General features: G+C 49.5%; 2 protein-coding genes across 2 annotated transcripts; one reads left to right on the forward strand and one right to left on the reverse strand.

Moving 5' to 3' along the window:
• Positions 1 to 144: 144 nt before the first annotated feature.
• Positions 145 to 9,973, forward strand: Pklr (pyruvate kinase L/R). The gene is made up of 11 exons (XM_028753083.1): positions 145 to 160; positions 738 to 920; positions 4,661 to 4,752; positions 4,911 to 5,042; positions 5,184 to 5,370; positions 5,663 to 5,933; positions 6,049 to 6,199; positions 6,419 to 6,571; positions 6,667 to 6,833; positions 8,035 to 8,216; positions 8,660 to 9,973. Exons 1-11 carry the CDS (start codon positions 154 to 156, stop codon positions 8,764 to 8,766), a joined length of 1,632 nt encoding a protein of 543 aa, XP_028608916.1. The 5' UTR covers positions 145 to 153; the 3' UTR covers positions 8,767 to 9,973.
• Positions 9,966 to 24,627, reverse strand: Hcn3 (hyperpolarization activated cyclic nucleotide gated potassium channel 3). The gene is made up of 8 exons (XM_028753082.1): positions 24,261 to 24,627; positions 16,193 to 16,622; positions 14,902 to 15,063; positions 14,306 to 14,524; positions 13,793 to 13,939; positions 13,191 to 13,431; positions 11,871 to 12,035; positions 9,966 to 11,475 (listed from the first exon to the last, which is right to left on the reverse strand). The coding sequence occupies exons 1-8, from the start codon at positions 24,533 to 24,535 to the stop codon at positions 10,775 to 10,777; spliced, it is 2,340 nt and encodes a 779-aa protein (XP_028608915.1). The 5' UTR covers positions 24,536 to 24,627; the 3' UTR covers positions 9,966 to 10,774.
• Between the last annotated feature and the right edge of the window lie 27 nt (positions 24,628 to 24,654).

A 24,654-nucleotide genomic window follows, 5' to 3' on the forward strand; every position in this document is an offset into this window, starting at 1 on the left:
CTCTGGCCCCCAATGTACAAGACTTCCATTGGCAAGAGAGATGCTAGCTGGTTATACTTTAACCAGGAGCGATCTCATCTGAGCCAGGCCTCATCCCACCAACAAAGGCAGGGTATAAAGCAGATTCCCCCGGCACAGCAGGTATGCAGCAGTATGGAAGGTGCTTCTAAACAGGGTGCTCTACTGAGAGGGGCTGGGTCAAGCTACAGGATTCCCCCCCGGGGGGGGGGGCAGATGGAGCAGCAATGGAGGGACTTGGAGGGGAGTGGGGAAGCCAGAGGTTGCCTAGAGCTGGACCGAAGTAAACAAGAAAATTAGAAAAAATGACTGAGTGATTCCAGGCCTCGATAATGATGCGGGCTTGAAGGAGGCCTCTGGGAGTGTTGAGGCTGAATGATCTGCAGGGGTCTGGGGCGGGGGAGGGTCTCTGTAGCTGGCATAGCAAGGACTCAGCTTGGAGCTAGGCCTAGATTTGAATTGTCTTCCTTGGACGATGCATTTTTCTTAGACAATGTATTTTCTTTCTCCGTCTTTTTCTTTATTTATAAGTTGGGATAGAGCAAGCCTGACAGCCTGCTCCATAGGACCCTGGAGACAAAGTAATGTGTGTGATACTCAGACTGAAGGAAGGCCTCACACAAGTTGGAGGTCTGAATGGACACAGGGTGCACTGGCAGGAAGCACATGGAGGACAGGCAGGGTGTCTGTGCAAGATCCTGAGTCCCCATCTACCGTAGGCCCAGCAGGATACCTTCGACGTGCGAGTGTGGCCCAGCTGACCCAGGAGCTGGGCACTGCCTTCTTCCAGCAGCAGCAACTGCCCGCAGCTATGGCGGACACCTTTCTGGAACATCTCTGCCTTCTGGATATTGACTCGGAGCCTGTGGCTGCCCGGAGCACCAGCATCATTGCCACCATTGGTAAGACCACCCAACCCCAGGAAGCCACACAGGGCCACCCGCATGGCTCAGGTGTCTCCTTTGCTATCTTTGCCGTGGTCATTCATTCAACAAATATTTGTGAGATTTAGGGGCAGGGGTTCTGTTTTGTTTTATTCTTTATTTGCTTTTATTTTTGGACAGGGTCTCTCCATGTTGTAGCTCTGACTGTTGGGCAGATAGGCCTCAAATTCAGAAATCCACCTACCTTTTCCTCCTGAGTGCTAGGCTGGGATTAAAGACATATGCCACCTTGTTCCACTTGTGGCTGGGTTTTTGAGACAGGGTCTCAGGTAGCCTTGGATTGTTTCAACCTTATTATATAGCCCAGAGACATATGTTGACGATATATGTTATATCATCTTAGCCTGGTGAGATCATAGGTAAGTGATACTGCACCTAGCTTAACAAATGCTTGCTGAGTACCTAGAAGACAAGGTTTGGAATTGGGGTAGACAAGTAAATGAACAGGCAGTCTAGCAGGTGGGACAATAAATATTAAGCAATAATTTATTAAAACGTTCTAATTCATAGTCAGATGTGGTGACCCAAGCTTTTGATCCCAGCTTTTTGAAAGCAGAGGTAAGTGGATCTCTGTGAGTTTGAGGCTAGCCTGGTCTACATAGTGAGTTCTAGGGCAGCCAGGGCTACATAAAACAAATGAACAAACAAACACCTTGTTTCAAAAAGGAAAAAAAAAAAGCTACTTCAGTGTGTTAGGAAGTCATTAGAAAGTTGTGAGTAAAGAGGGGTAGTCAGGAATATGAGGTGTGAGAGCTTGGGAAGACTGAGGTCCTAACCGGGGACCAGAGCAGCTAGGGAAAAGGACAATGGGAATGGTGGTGGGTTCCCATCCGTAACCCCCACACTCTGAATGTCTAGGAAGGAGGATTGCTAAGAAGTTGAGGCTGGCTGGCTCTACAACATGAAGTCCTGTCTCAAAAACAACAACAACAAAAATGCATCTGGGGATCTAGCCAGCTGGTAGAGGGCTTCCCTTCCCCAAATGACACTCCAGCCATCATGTAAAGCTAGCTGTACTGAACAGGCCTGTAATGCCAGCACTGGGCGGTGCAGGCAGGAGGGCCAGAGGTTCACGGCCATCTTCTGCTATGTATCAAGTTTGAGATCAGTCTAGGCTACCCAACACTCTGAAAAATAAAAAAATAAATAAAGGAGGAGGAAGAGAAGAAAGAGGAGAAAATGAAGAAGACAGCAAGAAAGGAGGAGAAAGAGTTCTGCAGATATTTGGGGGAAGAGAAGTCCAAGCAAAGGGAAGCCAATGCCCAGATCCAAAGGAAGCCTGGAGAGGATGAAGAGACGGGTGTGTGTGTGTGTGTGTGTGTGTGTGTGTGTGTGTGTGTGTGCTAGGAGATGGTGGAACTGAGATTGGATTTAGGCCCCTAAGCGGGTTTGGCAAGGACTCTATCACGTGATTCACACCCTCAGCTTTCTTTGTATTGCTTATTTTGACACAATCTCACTGGATTATGGCTAGCCTTGACTCCTTCTCTACCTGTGACCTTACAGTCAACCTGCTTCAGCCTTGCTGACGAGGTCACACAACCTTGTACCATGATACCTGTTGCTCTGGTTTTTCTTTTCTTTTTGGCTTTTCAGTTTGTTAATAGAGAGTCGTTTGTCCTGTATCCCAGGCTAGACTGTAACTCTTCACTATTCTGCCTCAGTTCCCCATTGCTGAGGAGATAGATGAGCTTGAGCTGCTGAATGAGGGCGAGGACAGGGCTGCTCCCACCGGCAATGCGTCAGGTCACCGTAGCCGAGATAGTAAGAAGTGGCACATTCTAAACGCAGTATTTCAAGGCTGAGCTATGGGAATTTCCTGATAGACTGCATGTGAGTCACACACTCAACAGCCAAGGACAGCAAGAAGCCAGATACTTAGCTCCAGGGTTAGGAGAGTGGTGGAGATATAAAATAGGAGTCGCCCAGGCGGTGGTGGCACATACCTTTAATCCCAGCACTCCAGAGGCTGAAGCATGCAAATCTCTTGAGTTCAAGGCCAGCCTGGTCTACAGAGTGAGTTCCAGGACAGTCAGGGCTACACAGAGAAACCCTGTCATTCATTCATTCATGAATGAATGAATGAATGAATGAATAGGAATCAGCAAGTGTGGCGCCTCATTCTGTAATTCCCACACTAGAGAAACTGAAATCTGAGGATTATTGTAAATTTGAGCGCAACATGGGCTAATCAGAGACTCTATCTCAAAAAGTAATAAGAAAAAGGAAAGATGTCATCTGCACACAGATAGCCTTCCAAGTACAAGGACAGTTGGGATCACAGAGGAGCAAAGGCACAAACAATGAGAGCTGAGGGCTAGACAGACACACACCACTCCACACCAAATACACACGTACCACACATTCACACACATACCACATGCACACACATACACCACACTGCACGTACACTAACTACATACACACACATACCACTCACACATCACACACATGTTCCACACACACACACACACATTCTGCACACACACTACACACATACATACCACACATATACAGCACACCCACCACTCACACATCACACACATATACCATACATGCACACATCACAAACACACACACTATTCACACACATACACTATACACACACCACTACACACACATCACACACACACTACACACACATACCACACACACTACTACACATCATATACACATACACTGCACATACATGTATCACTCACACACACCAGTCACACACACCACACACCACTCACACATCACACACACACACATACACACTACACACACACACACCAGTCCCCAAACATCATGGCTCAGCAGATAAAGTCTTGTCATGGAGCCTGATGACCTGAGTTCAATCCCTGAAACCCACATGGTGGATTCTGACCACACACACTAATAATAATAATGATAATGATAATAATAATAATAATAATAATAAATAGTAATAATTCAAGCCCAGCCTAGGCTAAATGAGACCCTGTTTCAAGGAGAAAGAGGGCGGATATGTAGCTCAGTTGATAGAATACTTGCCTAGTGTTCATGAAGCCTGCGCTCAGTCCCTAGAGCTACATAAATTTGGCACAGTAGAGCACACCCATAACTCCAGCACAGGGAAGGTGAGGACAGGAAAAGCAAGCCCAGGGTTATCCTCAGAAGCAGAGCAAATCCAAGGCTAGCCTGGGTCACAGAGACCCTGTCTCAGAAGGAAGGACTGATAGGAGGAAGGGTGGAAGATACACAAAGGAGGGTGTAGCACACAGTGCTAGAGCACTTTCTTGCCTTGCGTATCTCCAGAGCAGCAGAGAAGGTAGCCAGGGAAGGGGAGGGATCCGAGGAGTGTCCATCAAAAGCTGCTGCTGCTGCAGGCCAGTGAGGATGGAGACCGGGACAGACCTCAGCTCTCTCAGTGAGACCACTCAGCTTTCAAAGCGTCTCTTTGACTTGCCTTGTGTTCTAATACTTCACAGCCTACAGTAACCTCCACAGTGTGGCACTTAATGTCAGGCCACTTGCTAACATCGGTCCCTAAGCCCTGCCTGAGATTAGACACCCCAATGCTGCCTTCCCAAGGCGGTGTATACTGGTTAGAGTGGGCAAAAAGTTTGTGAGTAGAGGAACTTCGAAGGACTCCTGGGTGGGGGAGTCTCTCCGATGTTGCAGATGGGTTTGGCTGTCAGGTTTGAGATGACCTTCTTAGTGGTCTCTGGTTCCAGGGCCGGCATCACGCTCTGTGGACCGCCTCAAGGAGATGATCAAGGCCGGGATGAACATTGCACGACTCAACTTCTCCCATGGCTCTCATGAGGTGTGCGGAAGTCATAGAGGGTGGAGCTGGAGAATGCCCTAGGTCTGACCACTTTGCCTTACAACCTCTCTCTCTCTCTCTCTCTCTCTCTCTCTCTCTCTCTCTCTCTCTCTCTCACACACACACACACACACACACACACACACACACACTGCTAGTACCACGCAGAGTCCATCGCCAACATTCGGGAGGCAGCTGAGAGCTTTGCAACTTCCCCACTCAGCTACAGGCCTGTGGCTATCGCCCTGGACACCAAGGGACCTGAGATACGAACTGGAGTCCTGCAGGGGGTGAGAAGCCTCTGGGTCTGCCCTGTCTGGGGCCTGGAGGAGTATGAGAGCCCTGGAGCGGGAGAGAGGGTCAGTGCTGGTCAGCGCTAGTCAGGGTCCACCTGTGAAACTCAGGCTTCTCTGCCCACCCCACCCCTCTAGGGTCCAGAGTCGGAGGTGGAAATTGTGAAGGGTTCACAGGTCCTGGTGACTGTGGATCCGAAGTTCCAGACAAGGGGCGATGCAAAGACAGTGTGGGTGGACTACCACAATATCACCCGGGTCGTTGCAGTCGGGGGCCGCATCTACATTGATGATGGGCTCATCTCCTTAGTGGTGCGGAAAATCGGTACGGAAATGCCAACACTGGGTACTTTCTCCTCTCTTTGGTTTCCATGTTCTGTCTGCTCTAGACCATCCACACCGTCCCCTAGTGGTGTCTGCTTTCCCATCTGTCCTAGTGGTCCCTGCTGTTACCATGGGTTGAGGCTGGGCATCTGATGCCTCTTCTTGGTGTGTGTGGAGTGGGGCGGAGGGCTCAGAAGTCCTGATTTCTTGAGGACTCAAGCTTAAGAGTTCCCTCTGCTGTACCTATATCCTGAGTCAGCCTTGACAGACACTGGCTCTCTCTGTACCCGCAGACCCAGAGGGACTGGTAACCGAGGTGGAGCACGGTGGTATCTTGGGCAGCAGGAAGGGTGTGAACTTGCCAAACGCCGAAGTGGACCTGCCTGGGCTGTCTGAGCAAGATCTTTTGGATCTGCGCTTTGGGGTGGAGCATAATGTGGACATCATCTTTGCCTCCTTTGTACGGAAAGCCAGTGATGTGGTGGCAGTCCGGGCTGCCCTGGGGCCAGAAGGACAAGGCATCAAAATTATCAGCAAAATTGAGAACCACGAAGGCGTGAAAAAGTGAGGCTTGGTCTTCGGTCCCATCAGCCCTCTATTTCCCTTTGGCCATCTTCTACACACTGTTTCCCTGGCATCACCTGGCTCTGCCCTAGCCTGGGTTCCTCCATCCTTCCAGGTTCGATGAAATTCTAGAAGTGAGCGACGGCATCATGGTGGCTCGGGGTGACCTGGGCATTGAGATCCCAGCCGAGAAGGTTTTCCTGGCTCAGAAGATGATGATTGGACGCTGCAATCTGGCTGGCAAGCCTGTCGTTTGCGCCACACAGGTCTGGAGTGAACCCTTGGGCTGGGCTTTAAAGGTGCTGAGCAACCTTAGATCTACATGCTGCTGTCTGTTGTCTGGTCATGAATGATGATGACGTGAACTTCCAGGGTCTCACTGTGAATCTGGCATCCTAAGAGTGCAGGTGCCAGAGAAATAGCATGGGCAGAGTCCCCAATCAGAATGTGACTTCTACAGCTTTGACATCCATGGTGTCATTCAGATGCTGGAGAGCATGATCACCAAGGCTCGACCAACTCGGGCGGAGACAAGCGATGTGGCCAATGCTGTGCTGGATGGGGCTGACTGTATTATGCTGTCTGGGGAGACCGCCAAGGGCAGTTTCCCGGTGGAGGCCGTAAAGATGCAACATGCGGTAGGAACTCAGTCCCAAAAAGCTGATGGGCCAGGGACACAGACCTCTCTGGAACCCCAGTGACTCTACTCAACCTGACCTACTGGTGCCTGCAGATTGCCCGGGAGGCAGAGGCCGCTGTGTACCACCGCCAGTTGTTTGAAGAGTTACGCAGGGCAGCGCCGCTGAGCCGTGACCCAACAGAGGTCACTGCAATTGGAGCCGTGGAGGCTGCCTTCAAGTGCTGTGCGGCAGCCATCATTGTGCTGACCAAGACTGGCCGGTGAGAAATGCACTGGAAACAGGGCTTTGGGCGGCGGCAGCGGCTGACACAGTGGGTGATAAAAAGTATTGCTTTACGGCAAGAAAAGAGATAGCCATGGACGCTAGAGGCCAGGAGAGGAGGCTCTTGGGTACTCTAGAACCAGAGCCCGTGAGCTCCAGAGACGCAGAAGGTCACAAGCCAAGCACGTTGTGAACATTTAGGACATTTGAATTCCAGGGCCAGAGAGGTCTCCACTGGGCTAAAGTGTTGCTAAAGAACCCAATAAACCCAAGCGCTGAGGATTTTCTCTCAAACTTAGCAGTGAGACCCGAAGTAACGTACTCGAGCCTCACAAGCCACCTCTGGCTCCGTAGGTCTGTGTGGGTTTTCCATTTGCCCCCACCATGGGGTTGTGAGGCTTAACAAAAGACAAATGGTTGTGTCATATGGAGGTTGGGTATGATATAAACATATATTTCCTAGACAGTTTTACTCTTTTGTGAGGTTTGTTTGATAGGATTTTTCTGAAATACAGTCTCATTAGTCCTGGATGGCCAGAAACTTACTTTATAGCTGAAGGAGCCTTGAATTTAACCTTCAGCCTCTATCCCAAGGGCTGGGGTTATAGGCATGTGTCACCATGTCTAGCTGGTTTTACATTTCTTTCTAATTTGAGGATTTGTTACTATTTTTATGTGTGCCTGTACCGCCCTAAGGCCAGAAGAGGATGTTGGACCGTCTGGAGCTGGAGTTAGGCAGTTGTAAGGAACTTGATGTGGGTTCTCAGAACCAACTCAGGTCCTCTGAAGAGCAGCAAGAGCTCTTAAGGACTGAGCCATCTCTCTAGCCCAGGTTTTACATTTATCTTATTATTTTTAATATGGATTGACATTTTGCCTGCTTGTATGTCTGAGCACCATTTGCATGTCTGGGGACAGTAGAGTCCAGAAGAAGGTGTTAGAGCCACTGAAACTGGACTTAAAAAAAAACTATTGTTAGCCACGGTACCAGTGCTGAAAACTTAACCTAGCATGTGCTGGTAGTGGCTGAACCATCTCTGCAGCACGATAGGTATTCTTAACACACAATGAGAAAGACAAAGATCAGAGAAGTATAACTTATCCAGGGCCACATGGTTTGTTAGTGACACCTGGAACGATAATTCAAACTCCTGTTTCTTGGGTCAACACTCTGAGCTAACCTCCTCTTCTTCATACAGCTCAGCTCAGCTTCTATCTCGCTACCGACCTCGGGCAGCTGTCATTGCTGTGACTCGTTCTGCCCAAGCTGCTCGACAGGTCCACCTGTCCCGAGGAGTCTTCCCCTTGCTCTACCGTGAGCCTCCAGAGCCCATCTGGGCAGATGATGTGGATCGAAGGGTCCAATTTGGCATTGAAAGTGGTGAGCCTTGCCCTCTGCTCCCCAGCCTGTCTTCTTGCCCTGACTCAAAGGCTCTGCCTGTCCTAGCTGGTCCAAAAATCTTTTAGGAGTCATAAGATGGATGTGTTGGACTCTAAGCAGGGAGGGTAAGCTGAGAGGAAAGGAGTGAGACTTGAGAAGTCCCTGCTGCTGTCTGCCACAACCTAGTAGGACACAGGAGCAAGAAGAGGTGGGAGGACAAAGCTAGAAGAGCTGGAACTAAATTTAATTATAGTTGTCATGGCCACGACTGTCCTTGTTCCTCCCATTCATGCAGCCACATGGGTGCAAAGGCTTAATGCTTGTAAACAGTATACCACATCCCTCCACACACACATCCTCTCAAACCACTGCCTCAGTTTCCTTCTCCCCTATAGGGAAGGTGGCCTTGAGGTGGTGGATGGTAATGGCTTTTTCTCCACCAGGAAAGCTCCGCGGCTTCCTCCGTGTTGGTGATCTGGTGATTGTGGTGACAGGCTGGCGACCTGGCTCTGGCTATACCAACATTATGCGGGTGCTGAGCATATCCTGAAACGCCTCTCTCCTTTCTGACCTAGTTGCACCCCATTTTTTTTCAACCCACACCCCTCCCATAGTCCTACATCTGCCATCTAGCCCCATTCTGGTGCCTCACACAGGCCCTGAATGTCTGTCCAGTTATGCTCTGGCCACCAGCAGCATCAATTGTATATCCCCGTCTCAATCCGCTCAGCTGAACTCTAAGATGCTCTGAGCCTTTAATCCCAGCCCAGCTGGTTAATTCAATTCCTCCCAGGTCTCAGTCATTAGAACGAGGGAGTGGGAACAGGGTGATCTTGTCCAATTTCCATAGAACCATTATTTTAAAACACTCTGTCCTCTGATATAACACTCATGACCAGTTCCCTAGCAAAGTGTCATCTCCTGATGGCCTCAAGTCAGGGCAGAATACTCCTTCAAGGAGCACAGTGCCACATTTTAGGGAAAACTAGGGTAGATGTGTACTGGAGAGAACTAAACCAGGCTGGCTTTTTTTTTTTTTTTTTGATTCAAGGTCTTCAAGGTCTCATTGTGTAGCTCAGGCTGGCCTGAAACTACTAGAAATCCTCCTGCCTGACCCTCTTGTGGGTGGGGACTACAGGCACGAGCGACCAGCTGGACTTTAAGCAGCCTTATTTTCTTACTGACTCCACAAACCATGGAGCTAAGCTTACAAGCCACTAATCTGGCTGTCCTCCTGCCCACTGCTCTGCTGGGTCAGATGAGCCAGAAATTCTTCCACAACCACTTTGTTCCCACATACAGATCAGAAGCAAACAGGAATCTTTTCTTTTAAACCCAACAGTTTGGGTGCAATTGTAAAAACAACTCCCACAGGCAAAGAATCCCAGGATCTCCCACCCAAGGAGATGTGAGGTCCTGGCCCCAACTGCCAATGCTACAGTATACTTCTGAAAGGGGACAGAGCAGGTGGGCAGGGGATTATTCTTGTCCCTGAGAAAGTGGAGGGGCTGCTGGCCCATCCTTTCTAGGTTTGGCTACTCCAGGCTCTCCTCTTCAGCACCAACAGCAAACCCAGATGAGGAAAAAAAATATGCAGTCCTCCTGCTGCTCCCTCTTTCCACTACCTCAACACAGCAAGTTTGAATATCGCTGCTGATGGCAGTGTGCAAGGACCACAAAGATGTCCCCCAGCCCCCCACCAGAAGATGGGTAGGACAAAGGAATAAGTAATAAAGTGAATAAGTCAAATTAGCAAATGAATAAATAAAATTAATAAACGACTGAATAAGACAAAGAGGGAAAGATTAAAGGTCACACGAGGATTCAGCCCCTTGCCCCCTACCTGGGGGGAGCCTAGACTGGCACAGTCAGTCAGGAGGTGCCAAGCATCCCTTAGCTGTAGGGGCATCCACCACTGAGGCAATGAGCACAGTGAAGAGCAGCTTCTAGCTTACAAAAGTAGTGCGTCCATACAGGAGCTGCAGAGGGAGGGCAGACTACAATGGGCACACTCCGGTTCTCACTTGGTAGAGACAAGGAGGGCCCACACGTGGCAGTGGGAGGGTAGATGTTCACGCCCAGGGCCCTAGACATGTGTTGGCTGTGCTAGATAATTGATGGTACCCAGCTACGACAAAGGGGACGGGAAAATAGGACACACTGGGCACAACCTGCAGGGTCACTGACAGGGAGATAGCCATCTAGTGACTTGGCAGTGATGGAGGCAGCAAGTACTTGTGCTTAATAAAGGCAGGGTGGTGGGCCAAGCCTGCACCCGGCAGGACCACGGCCCGGGGGACACCCTTGTTAACGGGCGTTGTCACTTCTACTTGGCAGTGGATGCACAGTGCCTTGAACATGGTAGGCACTGGGTACCTATGACAAATGGGTGTGTGATTAGGATTAGCAGGCTGCAGCTGCTTTGAGCTGAGGACACAGAACAGCTTTGTGGTAGTAAAGGGCAGTATGTTCGATCCCCACAGCTTTCCCCAAGGGGTGTCTACCCTCAGGCACACAGTATTGCGTGCCAATAGCTAAGGCCAGTGTAATCTAGGATTTCACATGTTGGCAGAAATTTGGGGACCTCTGGGGGTAACCGGCTCAGGCACTGATGACCTGGATGGCTGGACTGTCCCTGGAGGCTTGGCCAGGAGCCCGGAGGGGGGCAGGCGCTCACTTCCGGAGCCTTTGCGCCTAGGAGAGCCATCCCCTGTTGCTCGCTGAGGCAGAGAGGGTTGAGAGGCAGAGAGTGGGCGGCCCCGAGGCCCTAACCTCCGAGCACCTCCTCCTGGGGGAGGGCCCAACAGAGACACCTGGGAACGCCCTGTCCGGGATAGACTGGCATGGAGGGTTCGGGCAGGTGGAGCGGGCAGGCGAGAAGTGGACGCCCAGGGTCCCCGGGCCAGCAGAGGACCTGCTCGGACAGGCACCAGTGGGGAGGCTGGGGAGCCTGCTGAACGTCTAGCAGATCGAGCCAGGAGGGTGGCTGGAGAATCAGGTGAGAGGGGCAGAGGGCCTCGCTGGTGAGTCAAGGCTATGGCCACGTTGGAGGTCACAGCAGCTGCCTGCAGAGGCGCGTGCACCAGTGGTTCCCACAGCACTGGCTTTCCACTGAGTCGAGCTCCTGTGCCAGGAGCCAGACCCCGAATACCACGAGCCATGTCTCTGTCGTGTTGTACCAAATGCTGCTCCATGACGCCACCGCTGCTGCCTGGACTTGGCTCGGAGCGTTTCCGCTGCAATATCGAATTCTTTTTGCCTACAAGTTGTCCCAGGACCAAGAAGTTAGAAAAAGGAAGGAATCTAAGATGGAGGCTGCATAACCAGTGTGAGGGAGTCTGAGGAGTAGGTAATGGGGACTCAGACATATGGAGAGAATGCTTGGCCATAGCAGCTGGAAGGTGGTGTCAATCAAAACATGGCGAGGTTAAGGACTGGTACCCAGGAGGACATGGGGAATGCAGGTTTGGTGAGACAGCTCCATGACTATTTCTTGCTAGGGGTAAGACTAGTGTGCAACAGTGCTAACACCCTGCCGGAGGCATGGGCTGGGACTGGGCAGGTTGGGGTGTTGTGCCAAAGCTAGGCTCCTTGCTATGAATAGGAGATGAGGCCCAGCCAGGACCCAGGGCAGACAGAGTAGACAGGCCTCACCAATGCGCCGAAGCCGGTCCATGGCCACAGTCTCAAAAGCCCTGCGCATCATTGGGAACTCTTCAAGCACTGCATTGAAGTGGTCCACGCTGAGCGAGTAGAGGCGACAATAGGTGTCAGCCCTTACACTGGCTGTTCGCCGACCTCGAGTCAGCAGGCAGATCTCTGCAAAAGTAGGGGAAGAGGCTCAGAGCCCCCCATTCCCAGAGCTTCCACCCCCAATTAGGCCGCAGCAGCTAACCCAGCACCCTCAGATTCGTCCTTAGACTTGGGAGAATGAAAGATTACCTGGTGTAAGGTCCCTATTTGCTCTAAGCACTGTCTGCACATCTGGAAGGCTGCTCCCCTTTTAATTCTCTATAACAAACAGGTCTGCCGGTCCCAGATGTTCTCAGTTACTCTACACATTAACTCCAACCCCAGCTCTATCTCTCTGTCCCAGGGTGTACCCTACTCCTTACTTGGCAGGAGAAAAGCAGGCCAAACAGACACCAAGTGGGTCTGACGGGATGCTGGATGGTGGGGGGCACCTAGGGCTGGCAGGTTGCATGAGCCTCAAGTCACCTTGGGCAGTGGCTGGCTGCACTTTTTCTAAAGCCACAGCCTGGGTTTCCAGACAGCTCCATAAAGCTTAAGTCCGTGGGAGAGCTCTGCTTCATCCCTGCCCTGCCCTCAACCCACAGGATCCTTGCATGTTGTCATTAGTAATCCTGCAGGGCTGCTGGCCGAGTAGCTGGCAGCCTGGCCATACACTAGACTCTCCTGAGAAACTTTAAAAAAAAATAAAAATAAAACTTAAAAAACCAGCCACTGGGTGTGGTAATACATGCCTTTTATCCCAGCATTTGGAAAACAAAGGCAGGTGGATGTCTGTGAGTTCAAGGCCAGCCTGGCCTAAATAGTGAGTTCCAGGACAGCCAGAGCTATATAATAGACCCGGTCTCAAAAAAGAAAAGAAAACAAAGCTGGGCAGTGGTGGCGCACGCCTTTAATCCCAGCACTTGGGAGGCAGAGGCAGGTGGATTTCTGAGTTCGAGGCCAGCCTGGTCTACAGAGTGAGTTCCAGGACAGCCAAAACCACACAGAGAAACCGTGTCTCAAAAAACAAAAAACAAAACACACACACAAAAAAAAGAAAAACCAAATAAAGAAAAAAGAAAAAACAAAACACAGAGCTTCAGGCCTGGATCAGACTCAATGAGGTCTGGGTAAGGGTTGTTCTGTGATTTTTGTAACACCAACAGGTGGGGCCCTGACCCTAGGGAACAACTGCAGTCTGTACAATGCCATGACCCCCCACCTTCCCAGAGGCCTGCTGACCCCCAAAGTAGGATCCATCAGTGAGGCGAGTGTCCCGGGCGCCTCGTGCCAGCACACTGAGCAGCCCATGCTGGATGAAGTACATCTTCCTGCCCACGGAGCCCTCACGCACCACCAGATCCCCAGGTTGGAAGACCTCAAAACGGAGCTTGGTGAGTACTGCGGTGACGAAGCTGGGGTCAGCATGAGCAAACAGCGGCATGTGGGCCACCAGGCCCCGGCAGGTGAAGTTAATAATCTCCTGGACATAGGAGGGGCCTATCAGACAGGCTCTGCCCCCTGCTGGAAGATGCCCCCACCAAGCTCCTCTGTCTCCAGAAAACCCATCCACCTGTCAAGATCTGTTAATGGATGGAGATGCTGCAACCTGTGTGGGGACCTCCCTGAGAACCGGCTTTCGAGACTTTCCACCATGGCATCCTACAGTCCCTTTCAGATAGCCTTTGCTCCCATAAGACCATGCCCAGAAAGCCACCTCCCCTCAAAGGCTTGTCCCTCGTCCCACAGGAGCATCTGATAACCACTCCCTTGTAACCCAAGCAACACATCCAGAAGCCCAGATCCTAGAAAAGCCCTTCCCACAAGGTGCAGCCCGGCCCCACCTCCCGAAGCGGCTCGCTCAGCTCCCCCAGGATGCTCTCTTCATCAAACATCTTGCCCTGGTAGCGATGCTCGTAGTACTCATGGATGCGCTGCCGTGTGTCAGCCGGCAGCTTGTGGAAGGACATATACTGCTCCACCTGCTTGTACTGGAGACGCAGCGCCAGTTGCCAGTGGGAAAAGGATGTGGTGACACGGGGCCAAAACAATGGGGGTGCAGTGTACAGAATGAGTCGGACCCAGAGGTGATGGACGTGGGATACACAGGTACACACGGAAAGACAAGGAGTAGACAGAGAGTGGTGGATACAGGGAAGACTAAATAGTTACAGAAAAACCCAACTGTGGACAGAGGAGGGGGGTCCAAGGACAGAGGCATAGGGACAGTCACAAATGTGTTTCACACAGGTGTATGGGACAAATGGATATGAGGCAGGAAAGGACACAGGGGCCCATCAAACACAATCCCCAGCACTTCTCCAAGCCTACCCCTCCCGCCTCTTATCCCTGCTGACCTTCTCCTGGTACTGTCGCCGGGAAGAGTCCAGGGACTGGATGAGGGCGGTGGCGTGACCGATGAACATGGCATAGCACGTGGCGCCCACGATCATGCTGAGCATGGTGAGCCAGACGTCAGGCATGCCGACCGGTGCCTGCTGCCCATAGCCAATGCACAGCATGTGACTCATGGCCTTGAACAGGGCGTGGGAATACTGGCGGCCCCACGAGTGGTTCTGGGGGGCAGAGTATGTTGCAGAACAGGGCTTGGGCCCCTCTGAGTCTCATTCTCTACCTGCCCCCCTTTCTCCCTTTCAACACTCTGCATACCCCTTCTACCTCAGGCCTTCCTCTCGGGCAGTCATTTGTTTGGTGTGTGAAGCAAAGGGGGTCTCCTCTGTTGGTGGGGAGCCTTGTTTTTACCTAGGTCTCCTTCTTCGCCTGACCCCTCTAACACACAAGCACTACCTCTGTCTAGGTTTCTTACCCTTCTCCCTCCCCCCCCCCATCCCATCTCCTTCTACCTTCTTTCTGGATTTTCTCCTACCTTCTGCTCCCTATGGTCATCCCTGTTGCCCAGGAGTACCAGAGCAGGGGTGGGGGGACTTCTCACCACCATGCGGTTCATGGAGACCCAGCAGTCGGAAGGGAAGTCCTGCAGCATCGGGACCAGGAACTGAAGACAGCCATCCCAGTGACACAGCAGCAACATCATTCCAATGAGGTTGAAGATGCGAACCACTGCACTGGCCAGGTCATAGGTCATGTGAAAGATCTGAGGAGTCCGAGGAAGCACTGCTGTGGACAGGAACCCCTCTCTGCTCATCCCTCCAGTCCCAGCCTTGCAAACTCCCCTTGACCCTCTCCCTTTCCCAGTATCTCTGAATTTAAAAATTTTTTAAAGTAGCTACCAGGGAAGTGGAGGCAGGAGGATCAGAAGTTTAAGGCTGGCCTAGGCAACTTTTTTTCCTTTCAAATTAAAAAAAAAAAAAAATGAGCTACGTATAACGGTACACGCCTTTAATCCCAGTACTCAGAAGGCAGATGCAGGCGGATCTCTGTTCAAGGCCAGCCTGGTCTACATAGTAAGTTCCAGGACAGCCAGGACTACATAGAGATACCCTGTCTTAAAAAAAACAAAACAAGGGCTAGAGAGATGGCTCAGCGGTTAAGAGCACTGACTCTTCTTCCAGAGGTCCTGAGTTCAATTCCCAGCAACCACATGGTGGCTCACAACCATCTATAATGGGATCCAATGTCCTCTTCTAGTGTTCTGAAGACAGCAACAGTGTACTCATATAACTTAAACAAATAAATCTTTTTAAAAAAATTATGGTAATGGGTGTTTTGCCTACATATATGTTTGCATATCATATGCATGCCAGGTGCTCGTGGAGGCCAGAGGGTGTCTGATCCCTTTGAACTGAAGTTACAGACAGTTGTGAGCCAGCATGTAAGTGCTAGAAATTGAATTTGTGTCCTCTGGAAGAGCAGCCAGTGCTCTGAACTGCTGAGCTATTTCTCCAGGCTCCAGCATGAGCGATTTTGTAAGGTCCTATCTCAAAATAAAAAGAGCTCGGTAACACTGTCAGAACTGATAAAATGGCAGAGTATACACTGAGTCACTAAACCTTGCTTCTGGAAAAGGCACCTCCTATTTATACCCAATCCTCCAGTCAAGAATCAACTAACCCGTGTTTGCCCACCGCTCTGTACCCCCACCCTCACCCCAGGCCTCATTCCCTGGACTCTCCTTCTGTTCCTGCCGCTCTCCCACCAACTTTGCAAAGAATTCACACTTGGAAGCCTCCGTCATCTTCCCCACCCCACAGAATCACCAGGACTTCCACCCATAGAACCTTTCTGAGGAGTATGATAAGCCCCTGCCCACCTCCCCACCCCACCTCCTCCCACTGGTGTATGTAGCGGATGAGGCGGGAGAGGCGGAGCAGCCGCAGCAGGCTAAGGATCTTGGTGAATCTAACGATGCGCAGGGCCCGTGCCGTTTTGTAGACCTCAGCATCTAGTCGTGGTTCCAGCTCCACCACTAGGAAGATATAATCCACAGGGATGGAGGAGATCAGGTCAACCAGGAACCAGGTGCGCAGGTAACGCGTTCGGATGGCCCTTGGCGCCAGCAGGATCTCGGCACCTTCCTCCACCACGATGCCAGTTCGGAAGTTGAGCACCAGATCCAGCAGGAAGAACGTGTCAGAGAGGACATTGAAGACGATCCAGGGTGGGGAGTTCTCCTCCTTGAAGAACGTGATGCCCACAGGCAGTACTATGAGGTTCCCCACCATCAGCAGCAGCATGGTCAAGTCCCAGTAAAACCTGAAGTGGGCATGGGATAGAGAACAGGATCCTGTCACACTCCTGCAGCTTGATTGACAGCCCGTAATCTGAGACAACGAAGAGTGGTCAAGATCACAAAGCCATAAAAACGTCATTTAAATCTCCTGAGAGCGAAAACTGGAACCACCCTTTGGGAAGAGAGTATTATTTGGTAGAAAATCACCCTCTGCAACTCCGTTCCCTTGTGTATAAACACTCAATGGAGTTGTTGGAATTAATGGTATAATAAACTCCTATAAAAGACACATGGTCCAGATTTCTTATTTATAAGCCAAATGCCTCGATTGGGCAGATCTAGGGCTAGTCTAGCTTACTCCCCAGCTAAGGCCCCTTGTTACTTGCTGTTTCTCCTGGCCCTGTGGTTCTGGTCCATGGCAGCTTCCTCCTCTCTGTCCATCATCTTCTCTCTCCCCCATCTGCAACCCCCTCTCGAACCTTCAGTCCCACCTTACTCCCTCCACTGCCCAATCACAGGCTCTAGCCTTTTACTGACCAGTTAAATCGGGGAGAAGGTTCACATGGCACCTCTTATATGTGAGCATCTGTTCATCGGGTGCAACCATACCTTGAGGAACCAATTTTTGTTTTTATTTTTTTCTTAGATTTTTTTTTTTAATTTATATGAGTACACTGCAGCTGTCTTCAGGTACATACTAGAAGAGTGCATTGAATCACATTACAGATGGCTGTGAGCCACCATGTGGTTGCGGGAAATTGAACTCAGGACCTCTGGCAGAGCAGTCAGTGCTCTTAACCACTGAGCCATCTCTCTAGCCCGAGAAACCAGTTTTAGCTATAGGATACAAGCAGTATCAGACCGACCCACTATATAATGGGAACATGCACGCCAGGAAATAGAACCAGTAATATCTATAGCAGGATTAAACTTGGGGTCAACTCAAATGTCCACCAGTAGAAAATGGAGATGGAGACAGACTTCATCAGTTAAGAGCACTGGCTGTTCTTGCAGAGGACCTGGGTTTGATTCCCAGCACCTGCATGGCAGCTTGGAACCATCTATAACTCTGGTTCCATCAGATCTGATGCTCTCTCCTGGCCCTAGGGGCACCAGGCAAACAGAGTACAACAGACTTACATGTGGGCAAAATACACATACACACACATACGCATACTCAGACAAAAAGTAGATAAATAGGCATAATACATAGAAGTAAATATATCCATAGCCTGGAACACTGTAAAGCAGCATACATGAATCTCTTTTCTTTTTTTTTTCTTTCTGGTTTTTCGAGACAGGGTTTCTCTGTGTAGCCCTGGCTGTCCTCGAACTCAGAAATCCGCCTGTCTCTGCCTCCCAAGTGCTGGGATTAAAGGCATGCACCACCACCGCCCGGCGAATCTCATATTTGAATAAAGAGAGATTTACCTTTATTTTATATGTGTGGGTATTTTTCCCTAACATATGTTAGTACACCATGTGCTCACAAAGACCCAGAGACAGTAGCAGATCCGTAAAACTGGGGTTACAGAAGACTGTAAGCCCCGTGTGGAGCTGGAAGTCAAGCACACATCCACTACAAGGGTGGCCAGTACTTACTTTTTTTTAAATAATTTTAATTTCTATTGAAAATAGATATTTTTTCTTTCTTTTTTTGTTTTGTTTGTTTTGGTTTTTTTGAGACAGGGTTTCTTTGTGCAGCCCTGGCTGTCCTGAAACTCACTCTATAGACCAGGCTGGCCTTGAACTCAGAAATCCACCTGCCTCTGCCTCCCAAGTGCTGGGATTAAAGCCGTGTGCCACCACTGCCCGGCGAAAATAGATATTTTTTCATACAACATGTTCTGATCATGGGTTTCCTTCCTCACCTCCTTCCAAATCCTCCTCTCCTTCCCACCCACTGAAACCCATACCTTTCTTTCTCTCTTTCATTAGAAAACAAAGAGGTGGGGTTGGAGAGATGGCTCAGCAATTAGGAGCACTGACTGCTCTTCCAGAGGTCATGAGTTCAATTCCCAGCAACCACATGGTGGCTCGCAACTATCTGTAGTGAAATCTGGTGCCCTCTTCTGGTATATTTGAAGATAGCTAAGTATACATAAACATAAAATAAATAATTTTTTTTAAAACAAAGAAAACAAACAGGCAACTAAACACACAAACAAATAATAGGACAAAATAAGTCAGCAGGAAAAAAGGTGCCAAAGAAAAAGCACAAGAAATACAGACAGCTGTAGACACATAAACATTCATACACATACACAAAATCCCATAAAAATACAGAATCTGATACCATAATATATATATTTTTTAAAAAATGTAAAGTTAAGAAAATGCCCAGACAAAACACTATAAGACAAACATCTTCCAAAAATACCACTGAATTCATTTTGTGTTAGGTATCTACTGCTGACATGTGGCCTGCCTTTAAGGTTTGTATACCCAGTGAGACACCATTGGAGAATTCCCCTACCCCACCCCCACTCTCCCCTGCTTTTTGAGCAAGAGGTTGAGATTGTAAAGTGGAGACAGCCTCTGGTTTACAGATGGAGACTTGTGCCCACTTTCCCTATCAACGCTGGTTTAAACCTGTGAATATCCATGCATTATCTGCCTGGGAGTTCATAGTGTGTCAACCCTCTTATATAATTTTCTTAAAGAGTTATTTATTTATTTGATGCTTATGAGTATACCATTGCTCTCTTCAGAGACACCAGAAGAGCTACAATGTGGATGCTGGGAATTGAACTCAGGACCTCTGGAAGAGCAGTCAGTGCTCTTAATTGCTGAGCCATCTCTCCAGCCCTGTGTCAGCCCTCTTACATCTAGACAGTCTTGTTCCTTGGTGCCTTGGTATATTCTATCCACACTGGCTCTTATGATCTTTTTGCTTCCTCTTTTGCATAGTTGCCTGAGTCCTGAGGGGGAGGCATTTAATGGAGACATGTTGTTTAGGATTGAGAGTTCCAAGGCCTCTCACTTTCTATACTATATGCCCCACAGCTGTGGGCCTCTGTGTCCCCAGCTACTGCAGGATGAAGCTTTTCTTTCTTTCTTTCTTTCTTTTTTTTTTTGTTTTTTTGTTTTTTGTTTTTTGTTTTTCGAGACAGGGTTTTTCTGTGTAGCTCTGGCTGTCCTGGAACTCACTCTGTAGACCAGGCTGGCCTTGAACTCAGAAATCTGCCTGCCTCTGTCTCCCAAGTGCTGGAATTAAAGGCGTGCGTCATCACCGCCTGAGGACGAAGCTTTTCTGACATTGGCTGAGCAAGTGTCATTATTTGAATAAAAATGGTCCCCATAGGTCCGCATATTTGGATGCTTAGTCACTAGGAGTAGAAGGGCTTGAAAGGATCAGAAGGATTAGGAGGTGTGGTCCTGTCGGAGTAGGTATGTCATTGTTGAAGGAAGTGGGTCACTAAATGTGGGCTTTAAAGTTTTCAAAGCGCACACCAGGCCCAGCTTCTCTTTCTGTCTTTCAACCAGTGAAACAGGATGCAGCTCTCAGCGACTACCTCAGCGCCTACCTCAGCGACGTGCTCCCTGCTGTGATGATAATGGACGAAGTCTCTGAAACTGTGAGTCAGCCCCCAGTTACATGCTTTCTTTTATAAACTGCCTTGGCCATGTCATCTCTTCACAGCAATGACTAAGACAATGAGTGTAGCTGTACGTGCCTGGGATTATTTTATTGCTACATTCCTTTAGCATAAAAACAGTATTTTCTCATGGTTCCATGGCCCATCTAGTCTCAGGTTCTTGGCCATCTAATAAGTGTTAGGCATGGGTTGCACCTCATGGAGTAAGCCTTAAAGCTACCTGATGACATAGTTGTTGGTTACATCCACAACCTTTGTGCTGCTATTGCACCAATGTTCATACAGGCAGGCCATCACTGTAGATCACAGGGTTTGTATGAAGCGAGGCTGGTGGTTGGTTACCTTTCTCCTCTGGTATCTTGCAAGAGTACCTTTCAGTACCATGAACACTAGTCAGCAGGAGAAGCAGAGAGTGCTGTTAATCACTGAGCTTTCTCTCCAGCTCCTGAATCTCACATTTTTAACGTTGAGTAAAGGAAGCAAGATTCCATGTACACAAAGTTCTAAAATGGACACTGAAAAGTGGTGAAACTTTTTATTTGTTTGTTTTTTGGTTTTTAGTTTTTTTGTTTTTCGAGACAAGGTTTCTCTATATAGCCCTGGCTGTCCTGGAACTCACTCTGTAGACCAGGCTGGCCTTGAACTCAGAAATTCACCTGCCTCTGCCTCCCAAGAGCTGGGATTAAAGGCGTGCGTCACCACTGCCTGGCGTGGTGAAACTTTTTAAGCCTTTCTATTTTATTTATTTATTTATTTATTATTAGTATTAGTATTATTATGCGGAGGTCAGAGTGTGACCTGTGCGATCCATTCTCTCCTCCAGTGGCTGAATTTCGGATTACTGGGTTTGTACAGCAAACACCTTTAGCTGCTGTGCTATCTTACTGGCCCCTTTCTATTTTATTTTTATGGCAAAATTATTTTTACTGTTTAATACTATTTTCTTTATCTACAAGTTAAAATCAAGAGATAAAAAATGATGGCCCAAAGGACCAAGGAGGCAAATAACCAAAACTCCAACAGCCCCTAAATGAGGAAAGGAAAAAGGAAACAGAGCAGAAAAAGAAAATCAAAGTTAAAAAAAAAAAATCACCAGGCAGTGGTGGCTCACGCCTTTAATCCCAGCACTTGGGAGGCAGAGGCAGACAGATTTCTGAGTTCGAGGTTCGAGGCCAGCCTGGTCTACAGAGTGAGTTCCAGGACAGCCAGGGCTACACAGAGAAACCCTGTCTTGAAAAAAAAAAAAAAAAAAAAAAAAAAAAAAAAAAATCACAGAGAGATTTGTCTTCCTTCTCCACGGAGAATGAGGAAGTCAAACACACAATGATATATTTGTGTGTGTGTGCACACACACACACATTGGCAGGTTGAGTACCACAGAATCTAGAATGTAGGAATAAAGGTATAGTTCAGTGGTAACAGGTGTGCCTAGCATGTTTGAGGATCTAACATCAATTCCTAGTGTTTGTCATTCCCCTGTGTAAAGTGTCAACACTGGATCTGAGGGAAGATTGTGAGATCAAAGCCGGGCGGTGGTGGTGCACGCCTTTAATCCCAGCACTTGGCAGGTGGATTTCTGAGTTCGAGGCCAGCCTGGTCTACAGAGTGAGTTCCAGGACAGCCAGGGCTACACAGAGAAACCCTGTCTCGAAAAACCAAACCAAACCAAAAAAAAAAAAAAAAAAAAAAAAAAAAAGATTGTGAGATAAAGCCAGGTGGTAGGGGTGCACACCTTTGATCCCAGCACTTGTAAACCAGAAACAGGTGGATCTTTGAATCAAAAACAGAGTGAATTCCAGGACAGCCAGGGCTACACAGAGAAACCCCATCTCAAAGAAAACAAAACAAAAACAAACAAATAACAACAACAATAAACACACCAAGAAACAAACCAAAAGCCAAACAAACAAAAACAAAAATCACATCCCCACAGGCTGGAGAGCTGGCTCAGTGGTTAAAGGCACTTGCTGCTCTTGCAGACGTCCCAGGTTCAGTGCCCAGCACCCACATGCCAGTTCACAACCATCTGTAGTTCTAGTGCCAGGGGATCTGAACCACTCCTGACCTCCTCAGTCACTGCATGCACTTAATACCCAGATTTATATGCAGGCAAAACATTCATACACATAAAATAAATCTAATTTTTTTCAAAAAGTAGAATGAACACAGCTGCATACACCCACGCACCACACTCACATACACATCCACAAACACACACAAGCAAACAAATACAACACACACACACTGGCACCAAGACTGTTTTGTAATTTTCTAAAGCTGGGAAGCCTATGCTGATCTTTCCAGGTTGTCAGGAAGTTTTCCAGAGACAGTGGGCATGGCATTGCTACATAAACTGTAGCTATTGTTATGGCGCATCCACTCCTTATCTTCAGATTTTTGAAATTTTTTTCCTATCTCCAGGTCTTTATTTCTAGTCTAGGCTGTCCTGCCCTTCTCTATCATTCCCACTGCATTCCTGTTCCAACATGGCTAGAACAAGGATGCTGATTTCCTGTAGGTGGGGATCTGCCATGGAAGGGGGTGTGGGAAGAGGCTGCCCTGCACTCATCTAAACTGGGCCTTTCAGGGATGCCCATCCCCTCCACAGCACCTCAGATGGCTATGCACATAGAGGACTCCCCGGGAGATCCTAAGGCATCATATCTTGTGCTCACACCCCTTCCCTCCCCCAGGCTGCCAGTGCATGCTGAGACGGGCAAGGGCAAGCTACATTGCCTTAGAAGAAACTGTGTAGATATGAGGTCAGGAGGGAAGCAGTGGACAACAGAGAAAAAAAAACCACTGGAGTACACATGATGGTTTCAGGGCTAATCCCAGCATAAGTCCCAAACACAGTCCCTTCTGATTCTGATTGCAAAAGTCAATCCTCTCAACCTCCGAAAAAGCTTGTTAGTCCCCAAGACCAGACCCACCCCTGAACTCCCCTCACATTCGAATGCTTTCGCTCAACAACAAACCCCTGATGTTTCTTCCTCCCCTTCCACAGCTGCAGAGGAGAAATCTCGCACTGTGAGACACTGGGAGAGAGGAGGAAAGATTGGCCGCGCCATCAGAGCATCTTCACAGCCTGACTCACAGGCAGTCACAAGCCCAGCGGGTGATGTGGTAGAGGATTGCAAAGCAACACAACTCTGAGGGGGATATGGCTTCTGGGATATATTTGAGGGTGAACTGGGGGAGGGGAGGGCATCTGCTGGAGACTAGATAGGCAGGTGAGGGTGAAATAATAAAGAAGACTGGAAAGAACTACGCAGACTGAAGGAATATTTACAGGGAGTGAATGTTTGAGGATGGAAGATACAGTCTGGGCCTCAGATGTGTTCCTAGGCTCCAGAGACACACCTCATTTCTTCAACTGAAAGCTGTCCTTCACCGTCCCCAAGGACAGGGCTGATTTTCTCCCCTAGCGACCTTGATGTAGACGTACAGCCTGAAGGGGACTGTGAAATGGCTACATCCCCACTCTCTGTCCCTTTTCTATGGGAAACACCTGGGCGGTGGCCCTAGCCCCTGCTTCCCCCCCACCCCCAATCTTTCTGAGTACCCGCCATGCCCCGCCGCATTCCGCCTTCAGCACCACGGACAGCAAACAGAGCTGCGGACCCGATTGACCCTCTCTCCAGCTTTCCCAGCCTCTCTAGTTCAGCGTCCCTGATCTGTTCTGTTAAATTGGGTAAGTGCTTAGTGTGTGGGTAAGCGTGGTAGAGAGTGGAACTAGGCTTCTTCCTCAGGTCTCCCAGCTTTGGGGTATGATATAATTTCCCACACCCCCAGAAAACAGTACTGAAAAGAGACAAGGTTTCCAAACTCCGATACTCTCTGTGGTCCATGGGGTTCTTGCATTGGATGCACCAAGTCCTCGGAGATTACCTGATGTGATGTATGTATGCTGTCCCTTATGTTTCCCTAACCGGACAAAACATAGAGGACCTCGGGGAAACCCGCCTAGAATTCCCAGGCTAGGTTAGAGAAGGTGACTCTGCAGCTCCACCCGGCCGGTAGCACTGGTGTCCCTCGCTCTCCCGGTTGAGCCCACCGTACCGGAAGTCGCTGTAGGGGTGTATGATCCAGGCCCCGGCGGACTTCACCCTCTCCTGCTCGATTTCCACCGCTTTGTGGCTGCCGAAGACCCGAAGAGAGAACTTGTTGACGGTCGGCTGTAGCAATGTCCCGAGCTGTCGCCTCTTCGGCTCGGGCGCAGACTCCGACACCCCACCTGAGGCCGCGCGGGCCTGGGCGGGAGCCACAGGAGGCGTCTCTCGTGCAGGGGTCGCAGCTTCGCCGGCCCCCGCCGCAGGCCGAGCCTCCTCCTCCATGACGGCCCTCACTCGCAGGGCCTCCCCAACCGGTCCACGGCCATGGCGGGCGCGCAGGTCCCTGGGAGCGCAGCCCAGGCAGGGGAGCTCGGACCCGCGTGCGCCCGGGGCGCAGGGGG

The sequence above is a fragment of the Grammomys surdaster genome, unplaced genomic scaffold (genome assembly GCF_004785775.1).
Source record: "Grammomys surdaster isolate TR1022 unplaced genomic scaffold, NIH_TR_1.0 125946, whole genome shotgun sequence".
In the NCBI taxonomy this organism is placed as follows: Eukaryota; Metazoa; Chordata; class Mammalia; order Rodentia; family Muridae; genus Grammomys; species Grammomys surdaster.